This window comes from Lepidothrix coronata, unplaced genomic scaffold (genome assembly GCF_001604755.1).
Source record: "Lepidothrix coronata isolate B3197 unplaced genomic scaffold, Lepidothrix_coronata-1.0 Scaffold3, whole genome shotgun sequence".
Taxonomy (NCBI): domain Eukaryota; kingdom Metazoa; phylum Chordata; class Aves; order Passeriformes; family Pipridae; genus Lepidothrix; species Lepidothrix coronata.
Window position 1 is genome coordinate 1482988 of NW_016690183.1, and position 26779 is coordinate 1509766.

A 26779-nucleotide genomic window follows, 5' to 3' on the forward strand; every position below is an offset into this window, starting at 1 on the left:
AAAGCACTTGGCAGCACCAGACGCCTGCGTGGGGCAGCTGTCCACCGAAAAGGACACACGTAGCCCGCACCACGCCCCCTGGAGCCTGTGATTGCCTCCAGCACACGTCACTCTGGCCAGGGGGTACTGAGTGGTCAATGACCTGCATGTCCCGCCTGCGAGGCTTGACCATGCTGGCCGAACCTTATAAATGCGGGACCACGGGGCTCACTCTGTGGGGGTGTTTCTCTTCTGGCTGGCCTTGTGTGAGCCATCGGATCCTCGGCTGTAACTATTTTTCTCTTATTCTCTTTCTTCTCTTTCTCTATTCTTATTAATCTCTGTTCTTCCTTTACTCTTTCCTTTACTCTTCTTTAACTTTTTCCTTTACTGTAATTTTCCTTGAGTAACTTAGAACCAATTACTCGTGTTTACTAAGCTGGTGTACTGGTTACTTTGTAGGGGTGCTTTTGTGGACTGGACCTTTGTGCTGGGTGTTTGGTGAAATACTCCTGCCTTGTTTATACACTATCCCTGTAAAACCTTTTACTGAAATGTTTATTTTCTCACTAAGTTGAAAGAAATTCCCTTAGAGAAAGCATGGCACTGTTTCCTCTGGGCATGAATTCGAGGTAATAACGAACTAAAGCCTTTTTAAAAGTTTGGTTCTTTTGAAGCCTTAAATAGAAGTAATATTCCCAGTTGAACCTGAGGCTTCAAAATTGGGGTGTTGCATACCCTTGTTCTGTTCCCAGTACTTGCTGCTACAGAATGATAAGCAAGTACACCAAGCAGTTTGTATAATGCTCTGAAATCTATTAAAGATGAATGAGCTTTAATTCTCTGCAGAAATTTGACTGTATCCTGACACATTTTTCAGCCAATATTGCAATATTCTATTTTTATACCAAAACACTGAAGAAATGTCCTTTGAAGTAATTGTAGGCCTAAATTTTTCCTAATGTAAGAAGAATTCTGCTTCATCTACATGTTAAAGCAATGACAATCATTCAAAAAGTGTCTTTGATTTTCCTGAGGTGATCCTTTGAAAAACAAAGTAAATCCCAGGAGATTTTGTTCCTCCAGGAAGACAAAAATTGATGCTTTTATCTTGACTGGCCATGAAACAATGGTGAACTAGCATTGAAATCACATAGGTGAGAGCACAGCCTAAAGAGAAATAAGTGGTCAGTCCTAATTTGCAGCCCGGGGCCAAGCTTTTTATTACATTCTCTTTCCTAGGAGCAAGCAACAAAGTCAGAAAATTCAGTAAAGTGTTTGTCACCCCCTAAAGTCAGGAAGCTTTTTTGTTATTTTCAATATGGTCAGGCTTCTTGAAGGAATGGTAAAATGAAGTTTTAGCACAGGAAGTGTAGACAGACCCAAGAATTAGACATTCAAATGCAAATACTGAAATACTACTAACAAGGCAACAGAAAGTATTGCTATAGGGGTTTCCAAGGTCTTCAGCCCTTGAACACTCTACCCCCCACTCTTCCCAAGATTGCTGTAGAAAATCAAAGCAGCTATAAATAGTCTATTTAAAACAACAACAACAACAACAACAAAAACCCAAACAAACCAACCAAACAAAACCAAAAACAAACAAAGCCCCCAAACAAATGAAAAAAAGCAACTGTCAATTCACAGACCCTCTGGGAACCAAAACCAGATGGTCAGTGATTCCTGAAAAAACCCCAAAAGTATCAACTAGTTTTGAGTGCATAAGTCCTTCTCAGAAAACACTTGCCTAAGCAAGTGTTAATTTATGTTAATTTATGATAGGCTCAGGAGAAGGCACTGCAGTCACTGGGATCTCCCAGGACTGGAGACTGCAAAAATCTCTGCAATGATGCATTTAAAAATTAACCTGGTAACTCAAAGTTCATGATGAAAGTGTGCAGTTTATTTTCATGAACTAGATTTGGTCTGACATTTTTCTAAACTACTTAGACAAGGTAATTTTTGATTTCGGGGTAGCAAAGGAGATTTATTGCACCAGACTGTTGATGGTCTGAAGCTAAGTAATTGATGAGAAGTAATTGTTGTGTTTTGAGCATGGTAGCAGTAATATGAAATCTTGGAGACCACGGAGGGCAGAACTTGTTCAGGCCTGATTGTGTGAATATCCGTGTGTGTGTGTGTGTGTGTACACATGTATGTATGTATGTGACATACATAGTATGTATATTGAAAAGAGCTGCTTTCTTGTCTTGCTTTGCTTACTTTCCTATCTAAATACATGGTTTATAGGATCTCTTGCTATAGATGTCATGAAACAGGACATGACAGCGATTATTCTTTAAAATGTCTAGAAATAATTACATGTCTGTCTTCTGATGATTTGTGTCATTCTTTTTTGTGCAGATCATGGAAGGAGGAGAACTACCTGGGCTTTTGGTAAATGAAATCGGTGGCATACGTGGGATACTGCACAGCCATGTGGCATTCCTGAGGAAACATTTCTACCTCATCACCATGAAGGAATTGGTTGAAAACAGGAAGCATTTAAGCAGAAAGGTCCAAGCAATCTATCTGTGGTGGCACAAACCAGTCATTGACCAAGAGCTCCTCCAGAGCCTGCCAAACTTGAAAGTGATTGCGAATTCAGGAGTGGGGATGGATCACCTGGATCTGAAACTTATAGCTAGCTTTGGTGTGAAGATGGCTAATGCTCCACGTGCTGTTTCCAGCAGCACAGCAGATGCTGGGATGGCTTTGCTGCTAGCATCTGCTAGAAGACTAGTGGAAGGTAACATCTCAATTCTTTTGTGACTTCTAAAAGTCATACAAGATTTACCTACCATTAACTTGAATTTTCTTATAGAGTTATGTGTAGTGCACATAGTTTCACATAAAATGTGAATTAAGTATGATAAATGTACTTAAATTGTTACATTATACATAGACATACATAACCTATATTTCAACCACATATAAATAAAATCATATGAATTTAGTTTTCACAGGGTTGTAAATACTTGACCAGAATCTAATCACATTAATTTAAATACAACTTCCTGCTTTATGGACCAAGTGTTCCTAGAAACTGGAATTTAGTTTTTAAAATAAGTATGGCTGTAGAATTAATTTAACAGTTTCAGGTGAACAGCACACTGATATGTGCTTTCTACATACAAAACCTTTAAATTCCATTACCTTCTGCAGCAGTGCATTTTCAGTGACTATGACATTTGACCGACATAAGATGTGCTTTTCAATGTGACAGTGTTACAATGCTATAACCAAAAGAGGGAGATGCCAAAGATCAGACAATCGCTGGAGCCACAGGCTGGCAGAATAAATTAATGTTTGAGACAACAGTGAAGCAGAGCAAGGGTATATAGAATCATAGAATAATAACAAGTTGGAAGGGATCCACAATGCTGATAGAGGCATGGGCATATTCTTGGGGACTGAAATGGATTGGTGCAGAATTGGGGCATTTAAGGGGCAATAGAGAGTAATAAAGCAGCCTGCTCCCTTTTCTGCTTATAACATCCTTTCTAGTTTCTTCAACAATTTTTTCTTGCTATTTCCCCAAAAAGACCTACTCTTGCCTTTGTTAGAATGCCTCCTGCTTCAGGAAAAGATCCCCCAGGTTTATCCTATTGAATTTACCTGACTTTGACTTGCCAAATCCTGCACCACAGCATTCGTAGAAACTCAGAGGAAGGTTGTCTCACTCTAAATCTGTTTAGGAGGAGACAGATTAAAGGGGAGATTAATTCCTTGTTCCCTTCTACGTAAACTATCCCTGGTGGCATTTCTGACAGCTCTGCCCTCACATGACTGAATTTTTTTCCCCTGAGTCTTTTTTTTTTATACTTTAACAACATTCCGCTTATGTTCTAGATAAGCTGGCAATATCAGAAGACTGAAGTATCACAAGCTTGTCATCTTCCTAGCAGATTAATAAGTGCTGACTTTGTGTATATAACTGTATTTTATGTGTCGTAGAACTATCCAAAATTGTGCAGGCTTAACAGGTAATTATGGAAATTACCGCAGTGATTTTTAAAGCAGTTGCACTTTTCTTTCAAAGCAGAGTGACAGATGTGAACAGGAAACCTCTTCTCATTCTAAATAAGGAAACCAAATATCTGGTGGTGTTCTCCATGTGACATTTCCAAACTCTGCATTGTTATTGGCAATAATTATTTTGATTGTTGATGAAGAACAGGGCAATATTTTCATGAGTCTAAAACAGTAAAAGGATTTTTGGGAGAACTTACATCAAAAGGCTTTTTGTAGTATAGTAAGAATAAATGAGAATGTCATATATACAGGTAGGAGGGAAAGATGATATATTAGGGAGTTACCTAGGGCATTACAAAATCATGTGTTTGTAATCATTACAAGTGTGCTGTAGTAGCACAACAAGTTCAGATTCTTTTGCCTTGTTCCTCTGTGTTGGACTCCATTCACTTCTCATATTTGAGTATTTTTCTTGCAGTCCATCACATTGCAATTTCTTCAAGTATGGATTACTGTGAAGCTGATATTCTGGGAGTTAAAATTTCTGGAGCTACTCTGGGGATCATTGGCATGGGCCGCATTGGATATAAGATTGCTCTGAGAGCCAAAGCATTTGAAATGAAGATTTTGTACCACAACAGGACACAGAGGTAAATATATGTCCTGACCTTAAGTGCAGCAGAAACTCTCTTCTAGGTGGCCAGTATTTTCTTTTCAAGGAATTATGTCAGAAGTGTAGCAAAAACTGAGGGAATAGGGCCAAGATTGAAACAAAAGGAAAAAAAAAAGAGAATGGTTGCCTTAAATCAGTCCTGTAAAGAGTTACTTGGTGATTAAACACTTGGAAACTTAATTGAGGTTTTATATTAGAAATTTCAAGGTTTCCTGCAGATATGAGCAGAAAAATGGAAATCAAGCTTGTACTTTTTTTTTTTATTCTTATCATATCATACTATAGTGACACATAACTCTACCTTTTGTTTATTTTTACTGCATATTTTGAGGGATCTTGTTGAAACTCAGTGTCTGGAAAACTAAGAAACATATACTTGGCACAATTTGATTAACTTGAGAGCTATTCTTGAGAAAACCCTTTCTCCTCAAGCCATTTTAGCAAGTATTTAACCTTATTTCACCTTTTATTTTTAGCCCCTCCTAACCTGTGAGTCTGGGAATCTGATCCTTGTTAAAGATTCAGCACAAGGACTCTTCACTGTTAAGCAAGCAAGATCCCCATATATAACTTGAGGCCCTTCCAATCAGTCAAGGTGCAGACAACAAGCAGAACAAACCATGACCTACCCTGAGAGAACTTTACTCCCTCTGACTGAAGGGAGAAGCTGCAATGCTAGGACATGTGGCTTTCAGAGATTCTCTCCATATGCAGACTGCAGAAGGAGGGTCACTGCTCTAGCTAGCCCTAGTCAAATCAGAAGGGTGAATGAGGCCAGAAATTTTTAGCCTTGCTTGGCATTTCTGTTACTCAGAAAAACAGCTGAGCAAACTCACATTAAAAAAAGTACTAGTGAACACCCTCCTTAAGATCTTTCAGAATTTCTTCATAAACCACTCAAAACAAATACAACAAAAGGCACAACTCTTTTTTTTTTCCCTGTGGATCATCACTAACTCACTCTGTTTAATATTTTTCAGTTTTTAAAGTAATATTTATGTAAGAGTGCTGTGATGAATGATCAATGCGCAGTGCAACAGAAATTAAAACCCTTTTTATTTTAACGTACCTTTACACTTCAAGCTTATGTGTTGAATCAAGATGCATTCTGCATGCTGCAAAATTGGCTGTAGTTCCAGTCTGTTCTGTTCCTACGTATTCTTAGGTTATTGACCTGTACACTGAAAGAAACTAATGAAGTGCATGTGTTAGGAGACACATGATCCAAAGTTCTGAAGATATTTTCTTAGTGTGACCTCTTTATTTCTAGATTAGGGAGGAAATAACTCAAAGCCCTTCTCTTACAATCAGGAGCAGAAAATTGTACACAGGATCTCCTGTCATTGCTTCTTTAGGTCCCAAAGTTCAAGAAGCTAAATTTACAAAGAATGGGAGAAATAGCAAGTATTCCTTTTTATTGTGAAAAATTAAAACTAAAAATCTCTCTCTACTTTGATAACTTTTCTGCTGAACACTTAACTCTGTAGAAATCCTGGGGCAGCCAGAAGCCTGGATAAGAGCTGCCTCGCTGATTTCACTTATGAAAAAATGACAGGCTTACTGAGGGTAAGGATGAGGACCACCAGCATCCTCAGAGCTTACATGGATGAGTTCTGGTGAATAACACTGCTCTGGTTTGAGCACCTTCCCCACTGGGAATCCTGGAGAATGGACCATGTGCTGCCATCTGCTCCAGTGCTTAGCCTTAGTCCATTTGCAGACTTTATAAGAAGCCCCTGGACTCTGCACTGCAGTGGCTGAGAGGCAGGCATGCAATCCATCCCCTGCTGTAGGGCTTGAAGCGTTCCAGAAGGGTCTAAACATCCAGCTGAGCCTAAATTTGCCACCTATTTGCTACATGGATGTGATAATCAGATCCTTTAGTTTGTACAGTGGTGACATCAATGAAGAGAATATTTTCATGACTGATGCCCTGAACTACTTTTCCTCCCACTAGGAAAGCGCAAGAGGAACAAGCTGTTGGTGCCACTTATTGCGAAACGATAGACAGCTTACTCCAGCAGGCAGATTTTGTGATGTTGGCGGTGAACCTGACACCTCAGACACGCAACCTGATTGGGAAAAGAGAGCTGGAGCTAATGAAACCCACAGCTACTCTGGTTAACATCAGCCGAGGTACCCTCCAGAACAATTGACTGGCCAGAAAGCATTGGCCAGCTCCCGTTGTGTTACACACAGCGCTGTGCTGCAGCCACTGCGCAGGTGGTGCACGTAGTGAGGACAGAGTGGGCATGGCAAAAATTCCTCTCTCTCCTCTTTCGTTCTCCTTTCACTCTGAGCTCATTACCTGCAACACAAGTTGCACTCAGAGACACTCTTATTCCAAACCAGGTGCAGTAGTTGACCAAGAGGCGCTGGTGATGGCTCTGCAGACTGGTGTTATCTGGGCCGCGGCTTTGGATGTAACCTACCCAGAACCACTGCCCAGGTTGTCATCTCTGCTTATTTCTTGGAAAGGATGGGTGAGCCCTGCCGAGGCTGAAGATATCCCTGCAGCAGGCAGGGATATGGTAGAGGCAGCCACCGTGGGATGGGGGTTTGGATAAAAGTGCCATGAATATGAATGGAATGCAGACCAGATGTTGGGGCTGATAACAGGCCAAGGGGAAGCCTGGGTGCCAGAAAACAACAGGAGGCAGGGAGAGCATTAGACCACCTCTGTAGAATCACCCTGTGAAGCTGCAGCAGTGCTTCACTTGCAAATTGCTTTATTAGAAGGTGCAACTTGCCATGAATGTGTGAAAGCTGCTTCAGCCATCTCTTCTGAGACCTGCTGCATTGCCCCCAGATGTCCTTCCCCACAGGCTTCCTTCCACAATATGAGGCTGAAGTACTGTAGCCCTCTTGGGCCCAGAGGCTGCTTGGCTTCTGTTAAAAGATGCCTCTACCAGGATGGTGCCTCTCAGAGTTAATTGCGCTGGCTGCATTTTGGGTTTGGGAGGAGTTTGGTCTTGTTATGCCTGTGTGGGAATGAATAACTAAAGCTCAGACCATTGTGTAGTGTGAATATGTCAGGGGGACTTAATCCTCTCTTCTGAAGTAGTTTGAATTGCTGCCTAATGGCAAAAATCTGTTTCTGGAGAAAAGAGTACAGTATAAACTCTTAACATGTCCTCTTACAGTCCAAAATTACTTCAGCACAGGTGATCAGGTTCTGTGGTTCTAAGTGGGACTTGTTATATCAAATTAACTTCAAATAAAGTGCAAAAGCTAAAGTAGGAGTCCTCTATATTTGGATGAACAACAGTAGATAACAACTCTTTTTTTCTTTTTTTCCAGAGATCATCCTTTGTTAAAATTAAAGAATGTCATTATAACGCCTCACCTCGGCATTAAAACAGACAAGACCACTTACATGATAACAGAGGAAGCAGTTGAAAACATACTAGCAGCTCTAAATGGTCTCCCCATGCCCAGTGAAGTGCTCCCTAGTTGATGTGCGAAAGGATAACACATCTCTTTTTATTATTTTCTTTCCCCCATCAGCTCTAAAGGTTTTTATTCTTATGTTTTTTCCCTTAAGACAAACCTATTTCAACCTTATGAATATAGATTTCCTGCCTCAGCTTTTTTTGCCTACACATAATGTAGACAGAGGAAATGTACGTCCTTGTCCAGTTTCATGCTTAAGCTAGTCTATACAACCCAGCTGGGAAATGCATGGAAGTCTTTTAGGGTAACACAATACTTCAAAAGCCTAAACCTAAGAAACAGTTATTGTGCAAGCACCTTATTAACACCGCAGGCATCAGCTCACCCTGCAGGATTACATGGACACCAGTGGTAATATTTAATGATGGGATGAAGTTCACAGACTACGCAATACTTCACATAGCCACAGACCCATTTCAGAGTGCTCTGTACAATGCTGGTATAACAGATCCCTTTCTATTATAGAAAACTAATAGCACACAGCAACACAATGTGATTTAGCTGAGCAGACTATGTGGAGGTCTATAAATTAAATATACTTAGAACATGGTAGTGCTCTGGTACAATTGTCTTCTTCTGTCACATATGTTGCTATACAGATATATCTCCAATAGAGATGTATCAGCTCCTGAACTATAGCTTTAAAATTAGATGTTCAAGTTGCACAAAAAAACTTTGAAGCCATCTGATTCTCTCCACATCTAACCACATAACACACCCATTTTCTTCACATTTGATAGGTATGTCCTGGATTTTTGCTTAAAAAAGAGTAACATTCCTTTAATTATTATTTTTTGGCTCCTCTAACAAATTGTTCCTTCATTTTGTTCATTCAAATTTGTTGATTTGATATACAAAGGAAAAAACTCCCATGTTGTGCTTTCAGTGGTTTTTTTTTCCTTCAGAACTAAAATGTGTAGATAGGCCTCCATTCTCAATTCATAGGGAGAATAACTTTGAGAGGGACTTTACAGTGGTCCTTTGATCTCAGGTAACAGTGAGCAGTAAGTTAAAAGATCACCCATTACATCTTATCAAACAGGTAATGTGTAAGCATTTTATAGTTTGTTCGGGTTTTTTTAAGGAAGAAAATTCAAGTAGACTTAACTAAGAATCTAGTCGCTAGTTAATGAATTTTTGCTACTTGCTAGTTAATTGCTAGTAAATTTTTCCTACTTGCTAGTTAATGAATTTTTGCTTTAAATGTCTGAACTTGAAATTCATGTAAGCAAATCATACTAAAAAATCACTACCAGGATAACAAGAACAATATATGGTTTTATATAATTACTATGAAATGTTATTATATTTTATCTTTTTATTTGTAACTTTATAGAGGATTTGGTATTAATCTTGACTGCCTTAATGTTCAGCATATTAAAATGTATTTGGTAGAATTCAAGATGATGGGATTTTGTAATCCATTCTTTTAAAAGCACTACAGCACTCAGGAGAGACACAGCTGCACCCCATGGCTGGTTATTTCTTAGTGTGGAAGGAAGGAGAGGGATTCCTGGTGCCCACAGCAGTGCTGTGTCCTGGCTCCTGAGCTGCTGTCATCACAGAAGCTAGGCCTCCTCTCCAGTGGCTGCTGACCAGCAAGGGGGATCACTTCAACGCAACCTTAGTGAACCCAGTACTGAAGCTGTGCTTCCCAGCCTCCATCTCCAGGGATGGAAGTTGAGGAAGGTGACTCTGCCCTTCTACTCTGCTCTCGTGAGACCCGCCTGGAGTGCTGTGTGTGCAGATCTGGGGTCCCTAGCACAGGAAAGACATGGAGCTGTTGGAGTGAGTCCAGAGAAGGGCCATGAAGATGATCAGAGGGATGGAGCACCTCTCCTATGAGGAAAGGCAGAGAGAGTTGGGGTTGTTCAGCCTGGAGAAGAGAAGGCTCCAGGATAACGTTATAGCAGCCTTCCAGTATCTAAAAGGGGCCCACAAGAGAGCTGGAGAGGGACTTTTTATAAGGGCATGTACTGATAGAACAAGGAGGAATGGCTTTAAGCTGAAGGATGTTAAGTTTAGTTTCAATATTAAGAAGAAATTCTTTACTCAGAGGGTAGCGAAGCATTGGAACAGGTTGCCCAGAGAGGTTGAGGGACATTCTTCAAAGTGTTCAAGGCCAGGTTGGATGAGACTTCAAGCAACCTGGTCTAGTGAAAGGCATTCCTGTCCACAGCTGGAGGGCTGAAATTAGATGATCTTTAAGGTCTCTTCCAACCCAAAACAATGTATGATCTACAGTGCAAGTAACCTTGTCTGGAAAATTTTCATGCATTTGTTAGCTGGGATACACACAGGACTGCCTGTGGCTGGGGTAAGAGCTGTAGTGCCTAAAGACCTAAGCCTGGCCCAGTAGCTTTACTCTCAAAGAGAGGTTTTGAGGATATTCCGAGAATCATTTAGGTTGGAAAAAACATTCGTGTGTGCAATGAGAGCTATCACTGGTGTTTGCCGGTCAGAGACAACTCCTGTGTAATGACTATGTGTAATGACCAACAGAGACACCAGACCACCGCTGGCCTTTGAAGACACTGTGGGGGGAAAAGGTGTGCTGGGCATTAATGCAAAATCCCTTTTATTTTGAAATCACAAATAGCGCAGAAACACGACACACTTTTTAAAAAACACACAACCATTTGCAAACTCCTGTTGCTGTCTCTCGGCTTCCCGAGGGATTGGAGTGCAGCTCCCGCGCCCTTGCACCGCCTCTCCTCCCCGCTCAGCCCGGGCGGGGGTGCAGGCGTCCGGGCAGTCCCGGCTGGGCGCGGCGAGTCCCGCTCCGCCCTTGCTCTTCGGGGGTGTGGCTCGGACGCGGCGGCGGCGAGGGGGGCCAGCAGGGTGAGTGAGAGCTGCGGCGGGACTGCGGGACCCCGAACGGGGTACCGGGAGCGCCTCTGCCAGGTGGCCGTCGAGGTCCCTCGACTCTGGTGGCCGCGGCCCCACGGGGGGGTCGGTGGCACCGTCGGTAGCACCGAGCGCGTTGGGCACGGGGGGCTCCCGCGGTCCTCTGCGACCCCCCGTCGTTAAGGACCGGACGGAGCCCTTCCCTTCCCGCTCCAGCTCCTTCGTATCTTTAGTCTCACTGGCAGGCCGGCCGGGACAGCTGCAAACACCTCGAGCCAGGGCTCGACCGGCCCTGGACCGGGAATACTCTCCGTGAGGTCGGGGGAGGAGCGGGAGGTGCTGACCTGGCGGTGTGGGAGCGGTGCGGGAGCGCCTTGCCTTGGGCTGATGGGCAGCTGCGGGTTTCTCGTCTTTAACCTGTGGTCACAGACTTGGTTCTTTCCGGAGTCGGCAGAGTGAAGAGTTGTCAGGACACTGAAGGAGACTGAAAAAAGAAAGGGTAAACTTATGTTCAGGAAGTAAATCGGTAATTCCAAAGTTCGTAGTTGACAAATTATAGCTCTGTTAACATTAAATGAGATTTTTTTTCATGAGCTAATTATTGAATATAGTTGCAGAAGTGGCAATCAAAGGCAGAACTTGGGGGTTAAAGGATACCCTTCCACTCACATGGCCACATTCTCAAATTATCAAGACTTTGGCTTTCAAATATTGAATATTAAACAGGAGTAACACCTGATAACTCATTTGTCTAAGTGTCAGCATAGTTGGCATGCCAGAAGCAATGTTGTCTTGTATTATTAACGAGATAATATAGAAATTGAACATCCTTCTGAATAACACAGTAAGAACTGAAAAATTCCTGCACGTGGGAGTGATTATCTTTAGCCAACTCTTCCGTAGTGGGAAAACAGCATGTAATGAAGCCAATCAATTCCTGTTTTTTAATTAAAAAAAGCTATAATGGATTGCTTAAGACCATGTCCTTTTGGTTCTTGGTTCTCGTTGCTTTTGTAGGGCATGGAGGGTCAGGAACTGCCTTATGTGCTAATTGACTGTATAGGAGGGATGCATGGAGTATATGAAGACCATGTTGGATTTCTGCAGAAACATTTTCATCTCATCACCATGAAAGAATATCTTGAAAATAAGACACTTCTCAGCAAAAAGATCAGAGCTATTTATATGTGGTATCACAAACCAGTTGTTAACAAAGAGCTGCTCCAGAGCTTGCCGAACTTGAGGATAGTTGCAAGTTCTGGAGTGGGAATAGATCACTTGGACCTGAACCTCCTCTCTAGCTTTGGTGTGAAAGTGTCCAACACTCCATTTATTGTTTCCACTGACACTGCAGACCTGGGAATGGCTCTGATGCTGGCATCTTCCAGGAGACTTGTGGAAGGTAATAACTGAAATGGTTTTAGTGTTTTTATAGAAACAGTGACTTCAAAACCTGCAGAAAGTGTGTGCTGATGCAAAGGTAAGCTTAAAAGTAGAAATGTGGAAAATGCAGGACAAGGAAAAAGTTATCTGTCTTGTTAACAATAACTTGCATTTCCAAAAAGGCATATACAGCAAGGTAGATGTGTTCTTTCTTCAGACAGCTCTAAATTCAGGCCTCTTCTCCCTCAGCCCACAGCCACTTATTCATTGAATTTGTTCACTTCAGCTTTGCTTTTCAAGTTATAATAAAAGGGGATTAAAAGGAGATATTTTCAAGGAGGCTTGAAACCTGTCTTTGCCAAGCTGCCGTGTGTGTATGTGAGTTATCGCAAACAAGCTGTCCAGAAATCTGTCTACCATACTCTGTGTTTCTTTTCCTTGCCAACCTTCATGTATCTTCAAGGTTGCTGGGCATCAGATGGCCTTCCTAAAAGTCTTGATGATCCCACAACTGATCCATCAGTTCCACCATTCAGTATTTACAATGTCAGTGACATCTATGGCACTGCCACTTTCATTACCCCTGCTGATGAATAAGCTGAGGTGCATTTCAGTTGTGCAATAATCTGTACTGCAGGCAGAGAGAGATGATGGGCAAGGTGTGTGATGTACATCCAAGGGAGGTTGCTGCTTTGGCCTTACCTCCCTTGTCTGCCAAAGAGAGGCTGGATATGTTTCTATCCTAATCAAGAAATCAGTGTCAGCAGTCATGTACAGTGCAGCATTATTCACTTTTTGTCCAGAAACACGATGACATTTTGTTGCTGCTTCTGTGCTTCTGCTTGTCCTACAACAAAAAGTGAAAAAAAAAACCAAAAAAACAGATGCCAGAACATCCTTTAAATGACATAATTCCTTCTTTTCCTCCTCCAAGGTTATGAGATGGCAGTCTCCCCTGACACAGAGTATTTCCCTGCTGACTGGTTGGGGGCTGAGGTTTCTGGAGCGACCCTGGGGATTGTGGGAATGGGCACCATTGGTTACAAAGTGGCTGAAAGAGCCAAAGCCTTTGAAATGAAGATTTTGTATCACAACAGGAGTCAGAGGTAAAGCTGGTTGCAGCTCCATGGCAACTCTATTTTGTCACTGCTTTTAAACGTTATTTGTACCTTTCACTGTGCTTTCACTTTTTACTGAGCTCTTTATTTTAAGTGCCAAAATACATACACTTGTTTCAGGATGGTCATTAATTTCCCATTTTATACAGAAAGAAAGTCAGCAAGGAATGGGAGAGATATATCTCACTGATCTCCCTGGGAGTTGGGGCTCCCTGATCCTTCCTGTCATGGTGGTGACACTACAGTAGACTAAGGAAAGGAGAAAACTGTCTGGGAGGACATAAGTCCTGCAACTTAGGTGAAGCAGGGATTCAGGCAGAGACATCTCACCCTTCCAGAGCCAGCTGATAAAAAGCCAGACTTGCCAGTCTGTTTACTGTCTTCTAGCTGTGCTCTCTGCCCCTCTGCTCCCATCAGGCCCATCCCATCCTATTCTTTTGTGGGAATCTGAGGAGAGCCAAGCAGTTCATGCCCCAGACTTGTCCTGATAGAGATCAAATGCACTAGCAGGTCCTGCTGTGCTTGTGGTTTCAGTGGATCAGCACTGAAGCACAGAGCAATTAGGCTGCTGCTGACACAAATTTCTGAAGATTTAACCTCTTCTCTGTCTTGTGGGTTTCCTCAGCAATTTTCACATGAGTTACTTTTCCCAGAGAAGGCAATTCTTGTAATACATCAGTCTTGCTTTTGGATTGGAAAAAAAATCCTTGTTACAACCAGAAGCTGTGATACAAATTAATTTATCATTTATTCAGTGCATTTACATGATACTCATTTCTTACTTTCCATCCCCACAGATATAGAACTGCACGTTTGTGTACAGTTCACTTGGTATTATGGGAAACAGCTTAACATTTGTCTTTACTGAATTTCAGTCAGATAACCAGCTAACTGCTTTGCACTGTGGAGTGAAGAAAACAATTAAGAAACTTTTTCTCTAAGGGTGATTTGATCTTTTTCTTGTTTCTTTCATACTGAAGTTAAATTTTGGCTTTTTCCCCACAGAAAAAAAGAAGAAGAAAGTGCCGTTGGAGCTGTTTACTGTAAAAAGATAGATGATTTGCTCCAGCAGTCAGATTTTGTGTTGCTGGCCGTGAACCTAACTCCACAGACACACAAACTGATTGGGAAGAGGGAACTGGAGCTGATGAAACCCACTGCTACTCTCATTAATATTAGCAGAGGTGAGGTGCAACATAAACAAAACTGCATTGAGGTTTGCTGGCATGACAAGTCCTGGGAAAATCCAACTCTAATATGGAGTCCATCACTCTAAAATTTTCCACAAATTCTCTGATTACTGGATTATTTAGATGCCTGTGGTCGTATGGCAGTAAAACATTTGAGTGTTCCCATAAAAACGAGCAAGCAAGCCTCTGAAATGTTAGTGAGCTTGGAGTGTTAGAAGCTCACGTATACTTACATAACCTCCTACTTAAGCTTTTTATTTATTTAATGCAGTGTTGTTGCACATTAATAATAAATAATAATAATAATAATAATAATAATAGCATTATGGTGGCACAGCCTGATATAAAGCCTGGCACTATACTTTATTTCATGCTGCTAATTCCTGGCTGTTCAACACTGATGCACATACCCAAGCTTTCTCCTCCCACTCCATCACACTCTGCTGCTGCTTCTGCATTGTGATCATGGCTAGCCCTGCTGTTTGCCTGACCACTGTGACTAAAAGGATGGTAAGAGAACAGTACAGAATATGAAAATAAACATAACCTTCTTACTGTAACCCAGGTCTGATAGTGGATCAGGATGCTTTGGTGGAAGCCCTTCAAAACAAAGTTATTAAGGCAGCTGCTCTGGATGTGACATATCCTGAACCTTTGCCAAGGTAGGACATGTACTTAAATAAAATGAGTGTATGTGTGAGTTTCAAACTGAGTAAAATTTTGTGAGCACATGAGAAGTTGCATAATTTTGTTAGTATATGATGTATGTGCACTAGGACTGCAATAGGTCCCCAATCCTTCTGTCCCAGCCAAACAAAAATCACATTGACTCATTTGGAGGATATATTCCATAAAACCCCACCAACCTAGGCAGCACTTTGAACTGCTCTGAGTATGCTTGGGTCATGTAATTGTTTTTGTTTGGCTTTTTCTTTTAATAATTATTTTAAATATTTCTCTGACTTACCCGGAGGTGATGAAATAGATAACGAATATGCTGTGAGTGCCTAGCTCGGTATTTCTTTTCCTTTCCCAGGGATCACCCTTTGTTAAAGCTGAAGAATGTCATAATAACTCCACACATCGGAAGTGCCACCAAGAAGACACGCCGCATTATGATGGAGGAAATGACAGAAAGCATACAGGCGGGCATTGCCGGTCTTCCTATCCCTCATGAAGTGTTGCCATAACGTGGCTTGCACTTAGCATTAATGCCATTAGTGGTTATCCTGGCGTGACAAAACAGTAATTCGATCACTTTTCATTTAATTAATCCATGAGTATTATACAGATAAAATATATAATGTTTAATTTGTTTAAATAACAGACAGCAATTCTGTCTGGAAAACCTGCAGTATTTTGTTGTGACCTTCAATGAAAAACCCCAGAGTCTTGCACCAGTGTAATTTATTTTGCTCACATCCCCCTACAATTGTTGCCCATGGATGCAACACCGAATTAAAGGAGCGTGTAAATCGCGAGTTAGAGGAACTGCCTGGCACAGCCAGGCGCGTTCGAGCGGCTGCTCCAGCCGCTCCAGCAGCAATCCTGACCTTTGGGTGCATTTTCCCTCTCCAGACACCGAGCCTGTGCACAGCTGCGCCGGCGCGGGGCTCGGCTCTGCGTGTGTGCGAGCCTTCCCCTGCCCGGGCCTCAGCTTGGCCCGTGACCGAGAGCAGCTTGGCCCGTGACCGAGAGCGGCGCGGCCTCTCCCCCTCCTTCCCTCTCTCCCTCCGGGGCCGGCCCAGGCCGCCGCGCCGACAGGGGGAGCCGGAGCCGGGAGCTCAGTAGGGCCGGGCCGGGCCGGGCCGGGCCGGGCGCCGCGGCGGAATGTGGGGTGCCCGGGCGGCGGCGGCGATGCCGCGGTGGTGCCGGGCGCTGCACGGCTCCGCCGCCCTGGGCGCCTCCAGGAACCTGCTGCTGCGCAAAATGCTCCGCAAGAACAAGTAGGTGCGGGGCCGGCGGGCGGCGGGGCCCTCCTGCCGGGCCGGGCAGGGCCGTGCCTTGGCGGGGTGGTTTGTGGGCGCTGGGACAAGGGCTGTAAGAGGGGCTGTGGTGTCCCCGGTAGCACGAAGGAGAACCTCCCACCCCGAGCCGCGCTACGGGCACCGCCTCCAGTGCCGCGGGGCTCTTCTGATATCGGTGCTTCGGTGTTGTGCCAAGTCACCCCCGATGTCATTTGGTCGGCAGCGGCTGAACATGAGCCAGCAGTGTGCCCGGGTGGCCGAGAAGGGCAATGGCATCCTGGCCTGTATCAGCTGTATCAGCAGGACCCGGGCAGTGACTGCCCCCTGTACACGGTGGCACGGGTGAGGCCGGACCTCGAATCCTGTGTTCATTTTTCGGCCCCTCACTACATGAAAGACATAGAGGTGCTGGAGCGTGTCCAGAGAAGGGCAAGGAAGTTGTTGGGCGGTCTGGAGCACAAGTCTGATGAGGATGAGCTGAGGGAGCTGGGGGCGTTTAGCCTGGAGAAAAGGAGGCTGGGGGGACATTATTGCTTTCTGCAACTATGTGAAAGGACGTTTTAGGCAGTTGGGGATTGGTCTCCCCGGTTACAAGCAACAGGACAAGAGGAAATGGCCTCAAATTGCACTGAGGGAGGTTTAGATTAGATATTAGGAAAAATTTCTTCACTGAAAGGGAAGAAAGGTCAAGCAATGGAATAGGCTCCCCAGGAAAGTGGTGGAATAACCGTCCCTGGAAGCGTTCAAAGAACGTGTACATGTGGTGCTTGGAGGCATGATTTGGCAGTGCTGGGTCAATGGTGGGACTCAATGATCTTAGTGATATTTTCCAACCTTAATGGTTCTATGACTCTCCAACCTTAATGGTTCTATGACTGAAGAAACTTTATTCTTTCCCCCTCCTCCTCCTGCTGTCTATGTGCATGGGAAGCATTGCTACTGCACCCCAGCTGGGGGGAAAACTACTTGTGGGCATGGAAACCTAGGTGGTGGTGTGTGCCTTCAGGGAGGTGGCATTTTAATTGCACAGAGAATACATTGTTTCTCTGAGCTGCTGAAAGATAAAACTGATTTCCTTTCCTTTTTCCAAAAGAAAGAAATTTTGGTATGACAGCCCTACCCTGGGATCTAAAATGGTAAGTGCAAGCTCTTAAGATATTATGTTCCAGTAGGAAAAAAACTTGTTGTTCTGCCATTGATTCTAACCTTGGGAAAAGCATTTTCTGAGGGAGAAATGGCAGAATTTCATGAATGTACACTGGTGCTCCAGTTTCACTGCGACATGCCAGGATTGCCATCCAGAGAAGCAGTTTGGCTCCCCATGGCTGTTTCTTCCTCTGTATTGATTTTTCGTCTGTGCCAGCATCAATGCTCTTTTGCATGCTCTTGAGTACATTGCAGAGAACTGATCTATGTTAAAACTTCTACAAGCTTAGTTTAGCGAAAAAGTTTTTTAATGTTTGTTTTTCAAACAAGCAATGCTTTTCAGTCAATACATGCTGTATTTTAGAAAACAGATTTATTAACCTGTATAACTTGCTACAAAATAGTAAGGAAACTTAAGAAACTTAGACTGTAAGACACGAAGGTCAGAGATTTTATGAACAGAAATATTCTTTTTTGAAACACTTGATACCTATATAAAACCATCACAGCTGCAATAATGACATTCTAAGAGCATACTTAGTAGACTGCATAGAACTGTATATAGTTACCTAGTACAAGTGTGTAACTACTGATTAATGTGTTGTTTCATTTTTTAAGATGTATAAACCAACCAAGTTGGACACCCTAATGAAAAATGAGCAGACAAAAACTAGGAGAGAAGATAACATACGCTGCAGAGTCTTGAATGGTCTTATTCATAAAGCTATGTCACAGATGGTGACTACCTGTGAAGTCAGTCAAGAATTTTATGATCTCAAGCTGGAAATCTGCAAGGCAAGTGCAAAAGCTACATCTTGTGTTGAGCCACTCTGGCTGTGCCATGAGGTCAGCATGGTGTGCCAAAGGAGCTCCCCTGGGTGTTGTGATGTGTGCAGGGGGAGTTTTACTGCATCGCTTCTAATGTGGCAGAATGCAGCCAGATCAGGCTCTGGCGTACACACTGGGAGAGCTTTGTCACTGTTGTACTTGGCTTAGTAGACTTCTGCCACTCTAGTGCAAATACAACTTAGGCAAACTAAATGGTTATTCTCCTGGTATGACTTTTTTTTCCCTGTTACTCAGACATAAACTCTTTGCCTTGACTTTTCATAAGAAGTCTGGTTTTACCAGAGTATCTTTCCAAGAGTCTTTTCTTCTTGTAGCTGTGTGAGAGTTGTTACCTCCTTGTGTCACTCACCAGCAATATTACAGGCAGAAAACCTAAGTGAGGGATGAGCTTAGTTCAGAAAAAAGGCAAGCATAAGAAAATGTCATTGTAAAGCAAGATTCGAGAAAGATTTGGGATTTGTACCTAATTGTAGCTAATGCTGTAATTTGTGGGTTTGAAAGGGATGTTAAACCTCTGATTCAGGAACTAAGTCAGTTTCCGCATTCTTGTTTGTTGTCTGTAGTTTTTATCTTCCACATATGCTGTTCTGTAAAGACTAAATTATACTAGTTTTTGGCTTAAAACATGATGGACTTATTAGAAGGATGGGAAAAAAATTGCGCATCATAGCTGCATCTATAAGAAAAAGTTTGTTATTTGTGACTGAAATAGATGTTGTTGCCAGCTGAATTTGTTCCATTTTCAGGCAAGTGATTAAAATTACATGGGCAAGATGAGTCTTTTGGCTCTATTTGTGCAGTACCCTTCATATAATATTTCTGTCTCTTAGGGCTTTGAGAGTTGCTTGTCTAACTTGGATTGCATGTCTGCACATAAAAATACTGGCTAGTGTGGGCAAGCCACAGCATTCTCAGGAAGCACTGCTGTAACCAAAACAATTTATAACATGAGAGAGAGAAAGAAACAACCTCCTTCCGAATATAATTCAGATTTTATAACTGCTGCACTGGGACATGGCAGGGAGTAGGTCAGTCCTGATTTACTCCTGAGCTGATTCTGGTACAATATCATTACTTCTGTTATCAGAAGAAATTTTCTAGTAGGCTTTCTGCAATCCATCAGAGACTTCATTGTACATGAAGTGTGTGTGTGTGTGTATATATAATTTTAAAGATATATTTGCCTTTTTACAGGTGTCCCTGTCATCAAACTTTTCAGCATGTCGTGTGTACTGGAATCCTGCTGCTACTATGGAGAAAGAAAGCTATGTGGAAAGTGTGCTGCAGAAGAGCGCTCCACGTATACGGTACTGCTGTGGGATAAACAGGCTGCTGCATAAATTCATAGCCATGGACTAGTGCCATTTCTTAAGGATTTCTAACAGTCTATATCTGACCTATTGGGATTCTTAAGGTTTCTAGATACTTAGAGTAAGAGCATCTCCTGTGATGAGCCTCACAGGGAAGGGTGGCTGCGACAGACCTGCTGCTTATTCTCTTGCTAGAGCACAGCTGGCTTATTTGGCTTCTGTGCTTTTCCAGGACTGGAGTGGGCTGAGCAGAAATCAAAAGGAGTATGGATGAGGTTTCACTCCGTTGTACTAGAGGTGGTGGGCTGGACATGGTCTGAGTGACAGAAGGCCAGAATGGCATGCTGCACAACAGACTGGCAATTCCAAGTATCTCCTTACAGATTCATTGAGCAATTCTGATTGCTAGGGACAATTTAGACCTCCAGAAGGGGTGACTAATGTTACAGAAATTCTTCACAGCACCAATTAAAAAAAAAAATTCAGGATGCTACCATGTATTGTGATGCTTTTACCCATTTTTCAGCACAGAGTCCAGTGTCCAGGAAGTTTTCAGGGTATTATTGAGATTTTTGTCTCTCCCTCTTTCTTGCTTCCCCTCTGCTATCAAGCCAGTGGGTTGGAAGTTCAGGATTTAACTCCATGTGGAAGGTGACATAGGAGCATACTTGTAAACCCTTTTACTTTCCACCTGTTTCCCTAGGCTATGTAATTCCTGCTCCAGCACGATGCTCTTTTCTACTCCCAACAGCTTCCACTTTTTGAAAAGGAAAGTTGCTGGCTGGGAAGAAGACAAGGGGAGCCCTGTCAGTCCTTTCTGCAGCTAGCGTGTAGGACTAGTTGTCTTGCTCTGCTCTGAGGACTCTATCCCCCACTGCTCTCACCCATACAGTGGGGATAAGGATGCCAAATGAAGTGGGGAAAAGACTTGTGCATATAGATAGAGACAATCTATTATCATCAATACTAATGTCATCAATACTCAGCGGGATCTGCAGCTGGTAGTTTTTGTATGTTATGCATTCAAAGTTGGGATTCTGCAGTGATCTATTGCTTAGCACTAACTTGAATAGCTACCCATCAGACTGTAAGTTTTGCAAACCATATCTTTAGTGTGCAGTACTGCTAGAATTAATTTAACACATTTTACTTGTCTTGGAGATGCTCTACTGATACTCATACTGGTGAATGCTGTATTTTTGCCAGGTATCTTCTGAAGAGTCAGCAAATTCTAGGAAATGCACCCCCAATAATATTTATAAAAGACAAAGAAGCTGCAGCTGTGAAAGAGGTAATTCTATTCTTTGACTCAGTGTACAAATATGATGACTTAGGAGAGAGCTGATCATTCAATTCCTCTACCAATCTATATTCAAAATCACTCTTTATCTGTACCCTTTCTTCTTCAAGTTCCAAAGCACTTTAACAAACAATCTTTAGTAAGGTTGAGGCTTCTATACAATGTAAAAGAATTGTAGGTTGTATCATTAGGTCAATAAAGAAATTCTAAAAAATTTAATTACCTTTTTAAGGAATAGTATAGGGTTGCCTGATGTACATGATAATAGAAATGAGGTTGGAAGAGCTTTCTTCCACATTTTAAATGTTACGTGATTTAAAATTCCAGTGAATCTAACCAGTGACTTGTTTATTTTTATTTTTTTCCCCCAATCTTTTTCCATCTGTGAATTGTTAAAATGTTTTTAGGGAAGTGCAGATCTTTACATGGGGGATGTAAGCTTACTCATACGACATTTTTTTCTTCGCTTTTAAAATTATCTTTACTATTTCACATTTTCTATCAAGGTGTTGATAGTTTTAACTACTCGAAATATTACTAGAACAATGATGTTTCCTAGAAATTTGCTGTCATTAGGACTGTGAAGCGAGATCTCTTAAATAGTGAAATTTCCAGAAGAGAAGAATGACATCAATGAGTAGAATTTAATGAAAAAGTCTCCTCAAGCTGTTGATGTGAATAGAAGTTGAAAAGAACGTGTTCACATTTCTGTGCCCTGAAGTGCCCTATTCTTACATATGTTACTATTACAACCAATTAATTACTGTTAGTGACTTATGGGCTCCTGCAGTGTGTGTGAGCAGGGCTGGAAAGAATAGCAAGAGCTTTAGACTCTCTAGAAATGCAGTGAAACTGCTTGAACTTTCTGTGGTCAAAAAAATTCTGGGTTTCACACAAGACAAGTATAAACTCTCCTTATATTCCTTCTGTCAGGGAATGACACTGGAAAGCACTTAGATGGATCATCTTCTCCTACTTTGCAATTCATCAGATTTATATCAACCACAGATTCAAATAACAGGGCTTGAAATAATGTAATTGAACCTGATTTTTAAGTTTCGGAAGTCAAGGAAAGACCATCCAATTAAACTCCTAGAATAATGCACTGAATTAGAAGGGAATTAATGTAAAGAAAAGTTGCAATAAAAATTTCAGATGAGACCAAATTTTCACAATGATGTACAGTCTGTAAGCACTGAATATACTAGATTTGTAGCATTTACTGGATAGGTGCCATGTTAAAAGGGAGTTGGAACTCCATAATTACGTGTGATAGAAATGCAAACTTGCAGAAAGTGGGAAGAGATGAAAAAAAATCTCAATGTAAGGATGTTATGAAAAAGGATTCACAAGACTGAAGTAAGAGAACAAATAAACCAAAAATTACATGTCACACAATCCCTAGCCAATTGTTTATAATGTACAAGGCAAAAAACTTCCTAGGAATCCCTGGATACATTACACTATTTGACACAAACTTCCCAGGCAAAGAGTGGAAGCTGTTCCATGCTTATTGGAATGATGGAAGAGGCTATTTTAAAATGGTTTTGCTAAATATTTCAAACATGTAGAAAATCAAATATTTGCTGCTACGTGCTTATCTGTTTCTTTCAGGTGTGCATAAAGTAGATTTAATATAGGATCTTTAAAATGTGTTGCCTTCATGTGTTTACAGATTGAGGACTTATTGGCAATTGCTGATTTTGGACCTCCTGAAGAAGAAGAAGAAATATTTGAAAATGATTCAAGGTGGGCCTTTTTGAATCAGAATTGTACAAGTGCCCATTTTCATCTTTGTTGGCCGACTTAAATTGGGTATCATTTGACATGACAGAAAGTATATTTTAATTAGATTTGTACGTTTTTATTATCTCAGAGTTCAGCAAATGATGTTATGAAGAAATAAAAAGTAGAAGAGAGAGTCTGTTTGGAAGACCTTACCAGAAAAGTATCTCATCTTTTGAAGAGATAAGATTTTTTTAATTGATTTTTTTTTTTATGTAAGAGACTATAGAATAGCCAAGGACAAAACTAGTATGTAATCATCCCAGAACTTAAATGTAGAGGACGACATTTTATTTTGCGACTTAAGTTTCTTTACCGAAGTTACACCCATTCATTAAAATTAAGGGAAAATATTTCGTATTATGTATGCTCTGATTTACTTCCATATTTTAGTGTAGACACATTTTCATAGGCTATTTTGTCATTGGTTCTTGTACACGGGTCTGACCACAGCTTTGCAAAATATGGAAAAGCAAGGTCTATTTTATTACATATAAGCGAACCTCTGTAGAACTGTGGAGAATGACTGAATTGTCACTTGTAACAGCACAGTGTGTATTCTTTCAGAGGCACCCATAAGGTGGTATCAGAACACAGTCTTAGAAATCAGCTGTGTTTCATGTCTATACCTTGAGTGACATAGTCATCAGATTTGTTACTTGCAGACCCAATACTTGTTCTGGTATTAATATCTTGATTTTTGTGAGGGAAATAAATGTAGAATTTCTAAGATTCCAAGACTTGATGTTGTTTATGATAATCAAATTTAAAAAAAATGCTTTGCAGCAGTAATATTTGTTGCTTGCTGGTAATTTTCTCATAAGACCACCAGTGCTCCTCTACTTGGCCATTTTTTTCTGATATAAGTTTGGTGAGTTACAAGTTTACTGACTAATCTCCCTAAGTTAATTTAGCATTCTTCTGTGAGGGATTTTTGGCTATTGAGAGATAGGGCTAAACAGTCTATTGGAATAGTGATTTCGTGGACTGGATGCTCTCAAAGCCAACAGCTTTTGTACTTGGGTGCTGCAGTCTGTTGGTAGAAATGCCTTCTGGGCCCTGGCGTCTCACAGGATGGTTCATCAGGGGCAAATCAGAAATAGCTTCCAGTGGGAAGTCATTGCTGACAGATTTCCCACATGGCACCTAACATCTTCCTCTGTGTCTTGTGGAAAGTCCAGCATAAGGTGTCATATATACATGGGTCTGATGTCTTTTGGGCACAGGCTGCTGCTTCTTACTTCTTGGAAGAGCTCGGGAGAAGTCTTAAATTCCTTGGGGCTCCCAGGTCCAGTGTTCACTCTGTTACCTGTGTACCCCTCTTTCAAGAGACAAGCAGTTTCATCTGGAATGTTATTGTTTTAATGGCTTTCCCCCATTAAATCTGTTGACAGGCTTATACACAGACTGTCCTCGGACATATGATACAATGGTATCTCTTCCTTCTTAACGTGGGTAGCACAGTGCTGAACACAGGGAATTTATAAAGTCAAACTGAAAACTCCAGTTTATTTCCATATTACTCAAGTTGTCAAAATTACCCCTTGAAATATGCACAGAGAGAAACCCCCCAATATTTGTTTTCTTTTTCACAGTAAACTGTTCTCTTCAGCAACTCAATCTTCAGAGCCACCCATGCGGTCTAATCTGTTTGGTATTGACCATGAACTGCTGAATAAACAGATAATGGACTATAAAAGACTGAAAGTGTCAAGACATATAGAAAGTATTCCCTGGACAGAAGAGCAGGAGCAGCAGCTTTCTAAGATTCGGAAGAAAATGAAAAAGAGAAAACCAAAGAATCCTGATGATGACGACATTACACCACAGAAATACTTACTGGACAAATATGACGCTGATTACTGGGATGATAACACTGAATCGGTCTCAGACTATGAGTTGGAGGAAGAGGTAAAGGAATTGGAGATGGATGACGGCAAACATTTAAGTCATCCTGCTGATAAACTAAAATGAAGTGAAAAAGCCACTCCCTTCAAAATGGAGGATACCAATAGCAAAAGAAAAAGACTGCCATAGATACTGAAAGGTTGTTTACCTGTTTACCACTTCCATATGTAAGAAAACCAAAAATGCCATTTGTGGCATTCTGTTAAGCACCTTTCAAGCTGCTACAGTTGTGGAACTTTGAACAAGAGAGCAGTTTTATAATAAAATACACCAATTGCAGCACTGAGGTAAAACTTCTTGCAGTTGTGCTGATTATTTCCAATAAAATTATAATTTCTATATTGCAAGAAAATGCCTTTTTCTTTTGAGTGACTTGGATAAAAATTATCACAAAGTGATGGTGTCATTCTGAGGTCAGGAGGGAAGAAGGAAGCAAAATAATGACAGTGCTGTTCAGGCTTCAGCCCACAAAGACCAGGACAGGGTATTCTCTAGAGGACCCAGTCTAATGGAGGGAACTCTTTCTACAAGGTGAAACTCATTGGGATTATGGTCAGTAAAGTTACAAATCCGAAAGAAAATAAATTTAGAAAATTACTGTTGTGCAAGGGAAATTGCAGCCAGAAGAGAATGGAGAACTGCTCATCCCTTGGGTAAAATCAGGCAAAGCATTGACTGTGACTTAAAAAATGTGTTAACAACTCAAAAACTCGAGAAAAAACAGCAGGTAAGAATGCCCCAGTAACTGTTTGAGATCTGAAAATGAATAGGAGATTATATAAAAAGTGAGAATAAAGCTTTCTGACTCAAGCACTTAAAAATAACAGCATGACTGTGTAAATTCAGAAGGGCAGAAGCTTCAAAGAAATTATAATGAACAAAGCAGTAAAATGGAATTCTATGAGAAATACAGAAAATTTAATTCCTTTAGTAAAGAAAGACAACACAGGGGAGGTTACACTCTAGTAGAATCGCAGAATGGTTTGAGTTGGAAGGGATCTTAAAGATCTTCTAGTCCCAACCCCTCATGCCATAGGCAAGGACACCTTCCACTAGACCAGAGTCCATCCAACCTGGCCTTGAACACTTCCAGGCATGGGGCATCCGCAGCTTCTCTGGGCAATCTCTTCCAGTGTTTCACCACCCTGACAGTGCACAGTTCCTTCCTCATATCTAAATCTTTCCATTTAAAACTGTTACGCCTTGTCCTATCACTACCTTTCAAGAACACTGCAATCATCAGTCACGGTCAATGTGGGTTTCATATAGAAAAAGTCCTGTTTAAGTAATTTAGTATCTTTTATAATAAGGTCACCTACCTGAGGCATGAAGGGAAAGTGGTGGATGTAGTTTTTCTGGGTTTTTGCAAGGCTTTTGGTATTGTGGGACAAGTTGTCCAGCTGTGGGATGAGCAGGTTCATGGTGTACTGGGTGAAGAACTGGCTGAAGGGCAGAGCTCAAGGGTTTCAGTGAATGGGGCTATATCTGGCTGGTGACCAGTCCCTTGTGGGGGATCAGGGATCAGTTCTAGGTCAAATTCTGTTCAGTACATTTATCAGTGATTTGGATGCAACAGTTGAATGCACCATTAGTGAGTTTGCTGATGATACCAAATTGATCTGGATAGATTAGAGCACCGAAGAAGGAGTAATAGCAGGCACAAGTCTAAACTGGGAGAGGATTGGCTGGAGAGCAGTCCAGCAGAAAGGGGTCTGGGGTTGGTGGTTGGCAACAGGCTCAGTATCAGTCAGCAGTGTGTGCCTGAGCAGCCCAGAGGGCAAACCGTGTTCTGGGATACATCAAATACAGCATCACCAGCCACTCAAAAGAGGTGATTATCCTGCTGTATTTGGTGTTGGTGTGGCCTCACCATGAGTATTGTGTGTGGTTCTG

At 41.7% G+C, this 26779-nt stretch overlaps 3 protein-coding genes across 8 annotated transcripts; all 3 read left to right on the top strand.

Annotated features, from left to right (window-relative positions):
* Nucleotides 1–165: 165 nt before the first annotated feature.
* On the top strand, nucleotides 166–8953 carry LOC108500406 (probable 2-ketogluconate reductase). Of its 3 annotated transcripts, none has more exons than XM_017821310.1 (6): nucleotides 166–267; nucleotides 2347–2731; nucleotides 4436–4607; nucleotides 6588–6766; nucleotides 6983–7079; nucleotides 7931–8953. In XM_017821310.1, exons 2-6 carry the CDS (start codon nucleotides 2350–2352, stop codon nucleotides 8085–8087), a joined length of 987 nt encoding a protein of 328 aa, XP_017676799.1. In that variant the 5' UTR covers nucleotides 166–267; nucleotides 2347–2349; the 3' UTR covers nucleotides 8088–8953. The 3 variants fall into 3 exon arrangements, with proteins under 3 accessions (XP_017676799.1, XP_017676814.1, XP_017676807.1); XM_017821325.1 differs by having other exon boundaries at nucleotides 6983–7113; nucleotides 7931–8103; XM_017821318.1 differs by lacking the exon at nucleotides 166–267 and adding an exon at nucleotides 1833–1937.
* Nucleotides 8954–10859: 1906 nt separating this feature from the next.
* LOC108500426 (probable 2-ketogluconate reductase) lies at nucleotides 10860–16016 on the top strand. 3 transcript variants are annotated; one of them, XM_017821355.1, is made up of 6 exons: nucleotides 10860–10924; nucleotides 11948–12332; nucleotides 13248–13419; nucleotides 14437–14615; nucleotides 15187–15283; nucleotides 15658–16016. In XM_017821355.1, the coding sequence occupies exons 2-6, from the start codon at nucleotides 11951–11953 to the stop codon at nucleotides 15809–15811; spliced, it is 984 nt and encodes a 327-aa protein (XP_017676844.1). In that variant the 5' UTR covers nucleotides 10860–10924; nucleotides 11948–11950; the 3' UTR covers nucleotides 15812–16016. The 3 variants fall into 3 exon arrangements, with proteins under 3 accessions (XP_017676844.1, XP_017676834.1, XP_017676825.1); XM_017821345.1 differs by lacking the exon at nucleotides 10860–10924 and adding an exon at nucleotides 11101–11429; XM_017821336.1 differs by lacking the exon at nucleotides 10860–10924 and adding an exon at nucleotides 11102–11448.
* A 435-nt stretch (nucleotides 16017–16451) lies between these two features.
* RBFA (ribosome binding factor A (putative)) lies at nucleotides 16452–25192 on the top strand. 2 transcript variants are annotated; one of them, XM_017821298.1, is made up of 7 exons: nucleotides 16452–16567; nucleotides 17682–17724; nucleotides 18353–18529; nucleotides 19778–19890; nucleotides 21100–21184; nucleotides 22869–22942; nucleotides 24574–25192. In XM_017821298.1, exons 1-7 carry the CDS (start codon nucleotides 16452–16454, stop codon nucleotides 24950–24952), a joined length of 987 nt encoding a protein of 328 aa, XP_017676787.1. In that variant the 3' UTR covers nucleotides 24953–25192. The 2 variants fall into 2 exon arrangements, with proteins under 2 accessions (XP_017676787.1, XP_017676776.1); XM_017821287.1 differs by lacking the exon at nucleotides 16452–16567 and adding an exon at nucleotides 16601–16930.
* Nucleotides 25193–26779: the final 1587 nt, after the last annotated feature.

Excerpts from the sequence above, each read along its gene's own strand:
- LOC108500406 (XM_017821310.1), top strand. The coding sequence starts at position 2,350 with ATGGAAGGAGGAGAACTACCTGGGCTTTTGGTAAATGAAATCGGTGGC. Across the intron at positions 4,608-6,587 it reads TACCACAACAGGACACAGAG|GAAAGCGCAAGAGGAACAAG; the intron begins GTAAATATATGT and ends TCCTCCCACTAG. Across the intron at positions 7,080-7,930 it reads TACCCAGAACCACTGCCCAG|AGATCATCCTTTGTTAAAAT; the intron begins GTTGTCATCTCT and ends CTTTTTTTCCAG.
- RBFA (XM_017821287.1), top strand. The coding sequence starts at position 16,794 with ATGTCATTTGGTCGGCAGCGGCTGAACATGAGCCAGCAGTGTGCCCGG. Across the intron at positions 21,185-22,868 it reads AAGCTGCAGCTGTGAAAGAG|ATTGAGGACTTATTGGCAAT; the intron begins GTAATTCTATTC and ends ATGTGTTTACAG. Across the intron at positions 22,943-24,573 it reads ATATTTGAAAATGATTCAAG|TAAACTGTTCTCTTCAGCAA; the intron begins GTGGGCCTTTTT and ends TCTTTTTCACAG.
- LOC108500426 (XM_017821355.1), top strand. The coding sequence starts at position 11,951 with ATGGAGGGTCAGGAACTGCCTTATGTGCTAATTGACTGTATAGGAGGG. Across the intron at positions 12,333-13,247 it reads TTCCAGGAGACTTGTGGAAG|GTTATGAGATGGCAGTCTCC; the intron begins GTAATAACTGAA and ends TCCTCCTCCAAG. Across the intron at positions 14,616-15,186 it reads TCTCATTAATATTAGCAGAG|GTCTGATAGTGGATCAGGAT; the intron begins GTGAGGTGCAAC and ends ACTGTAACCCAG.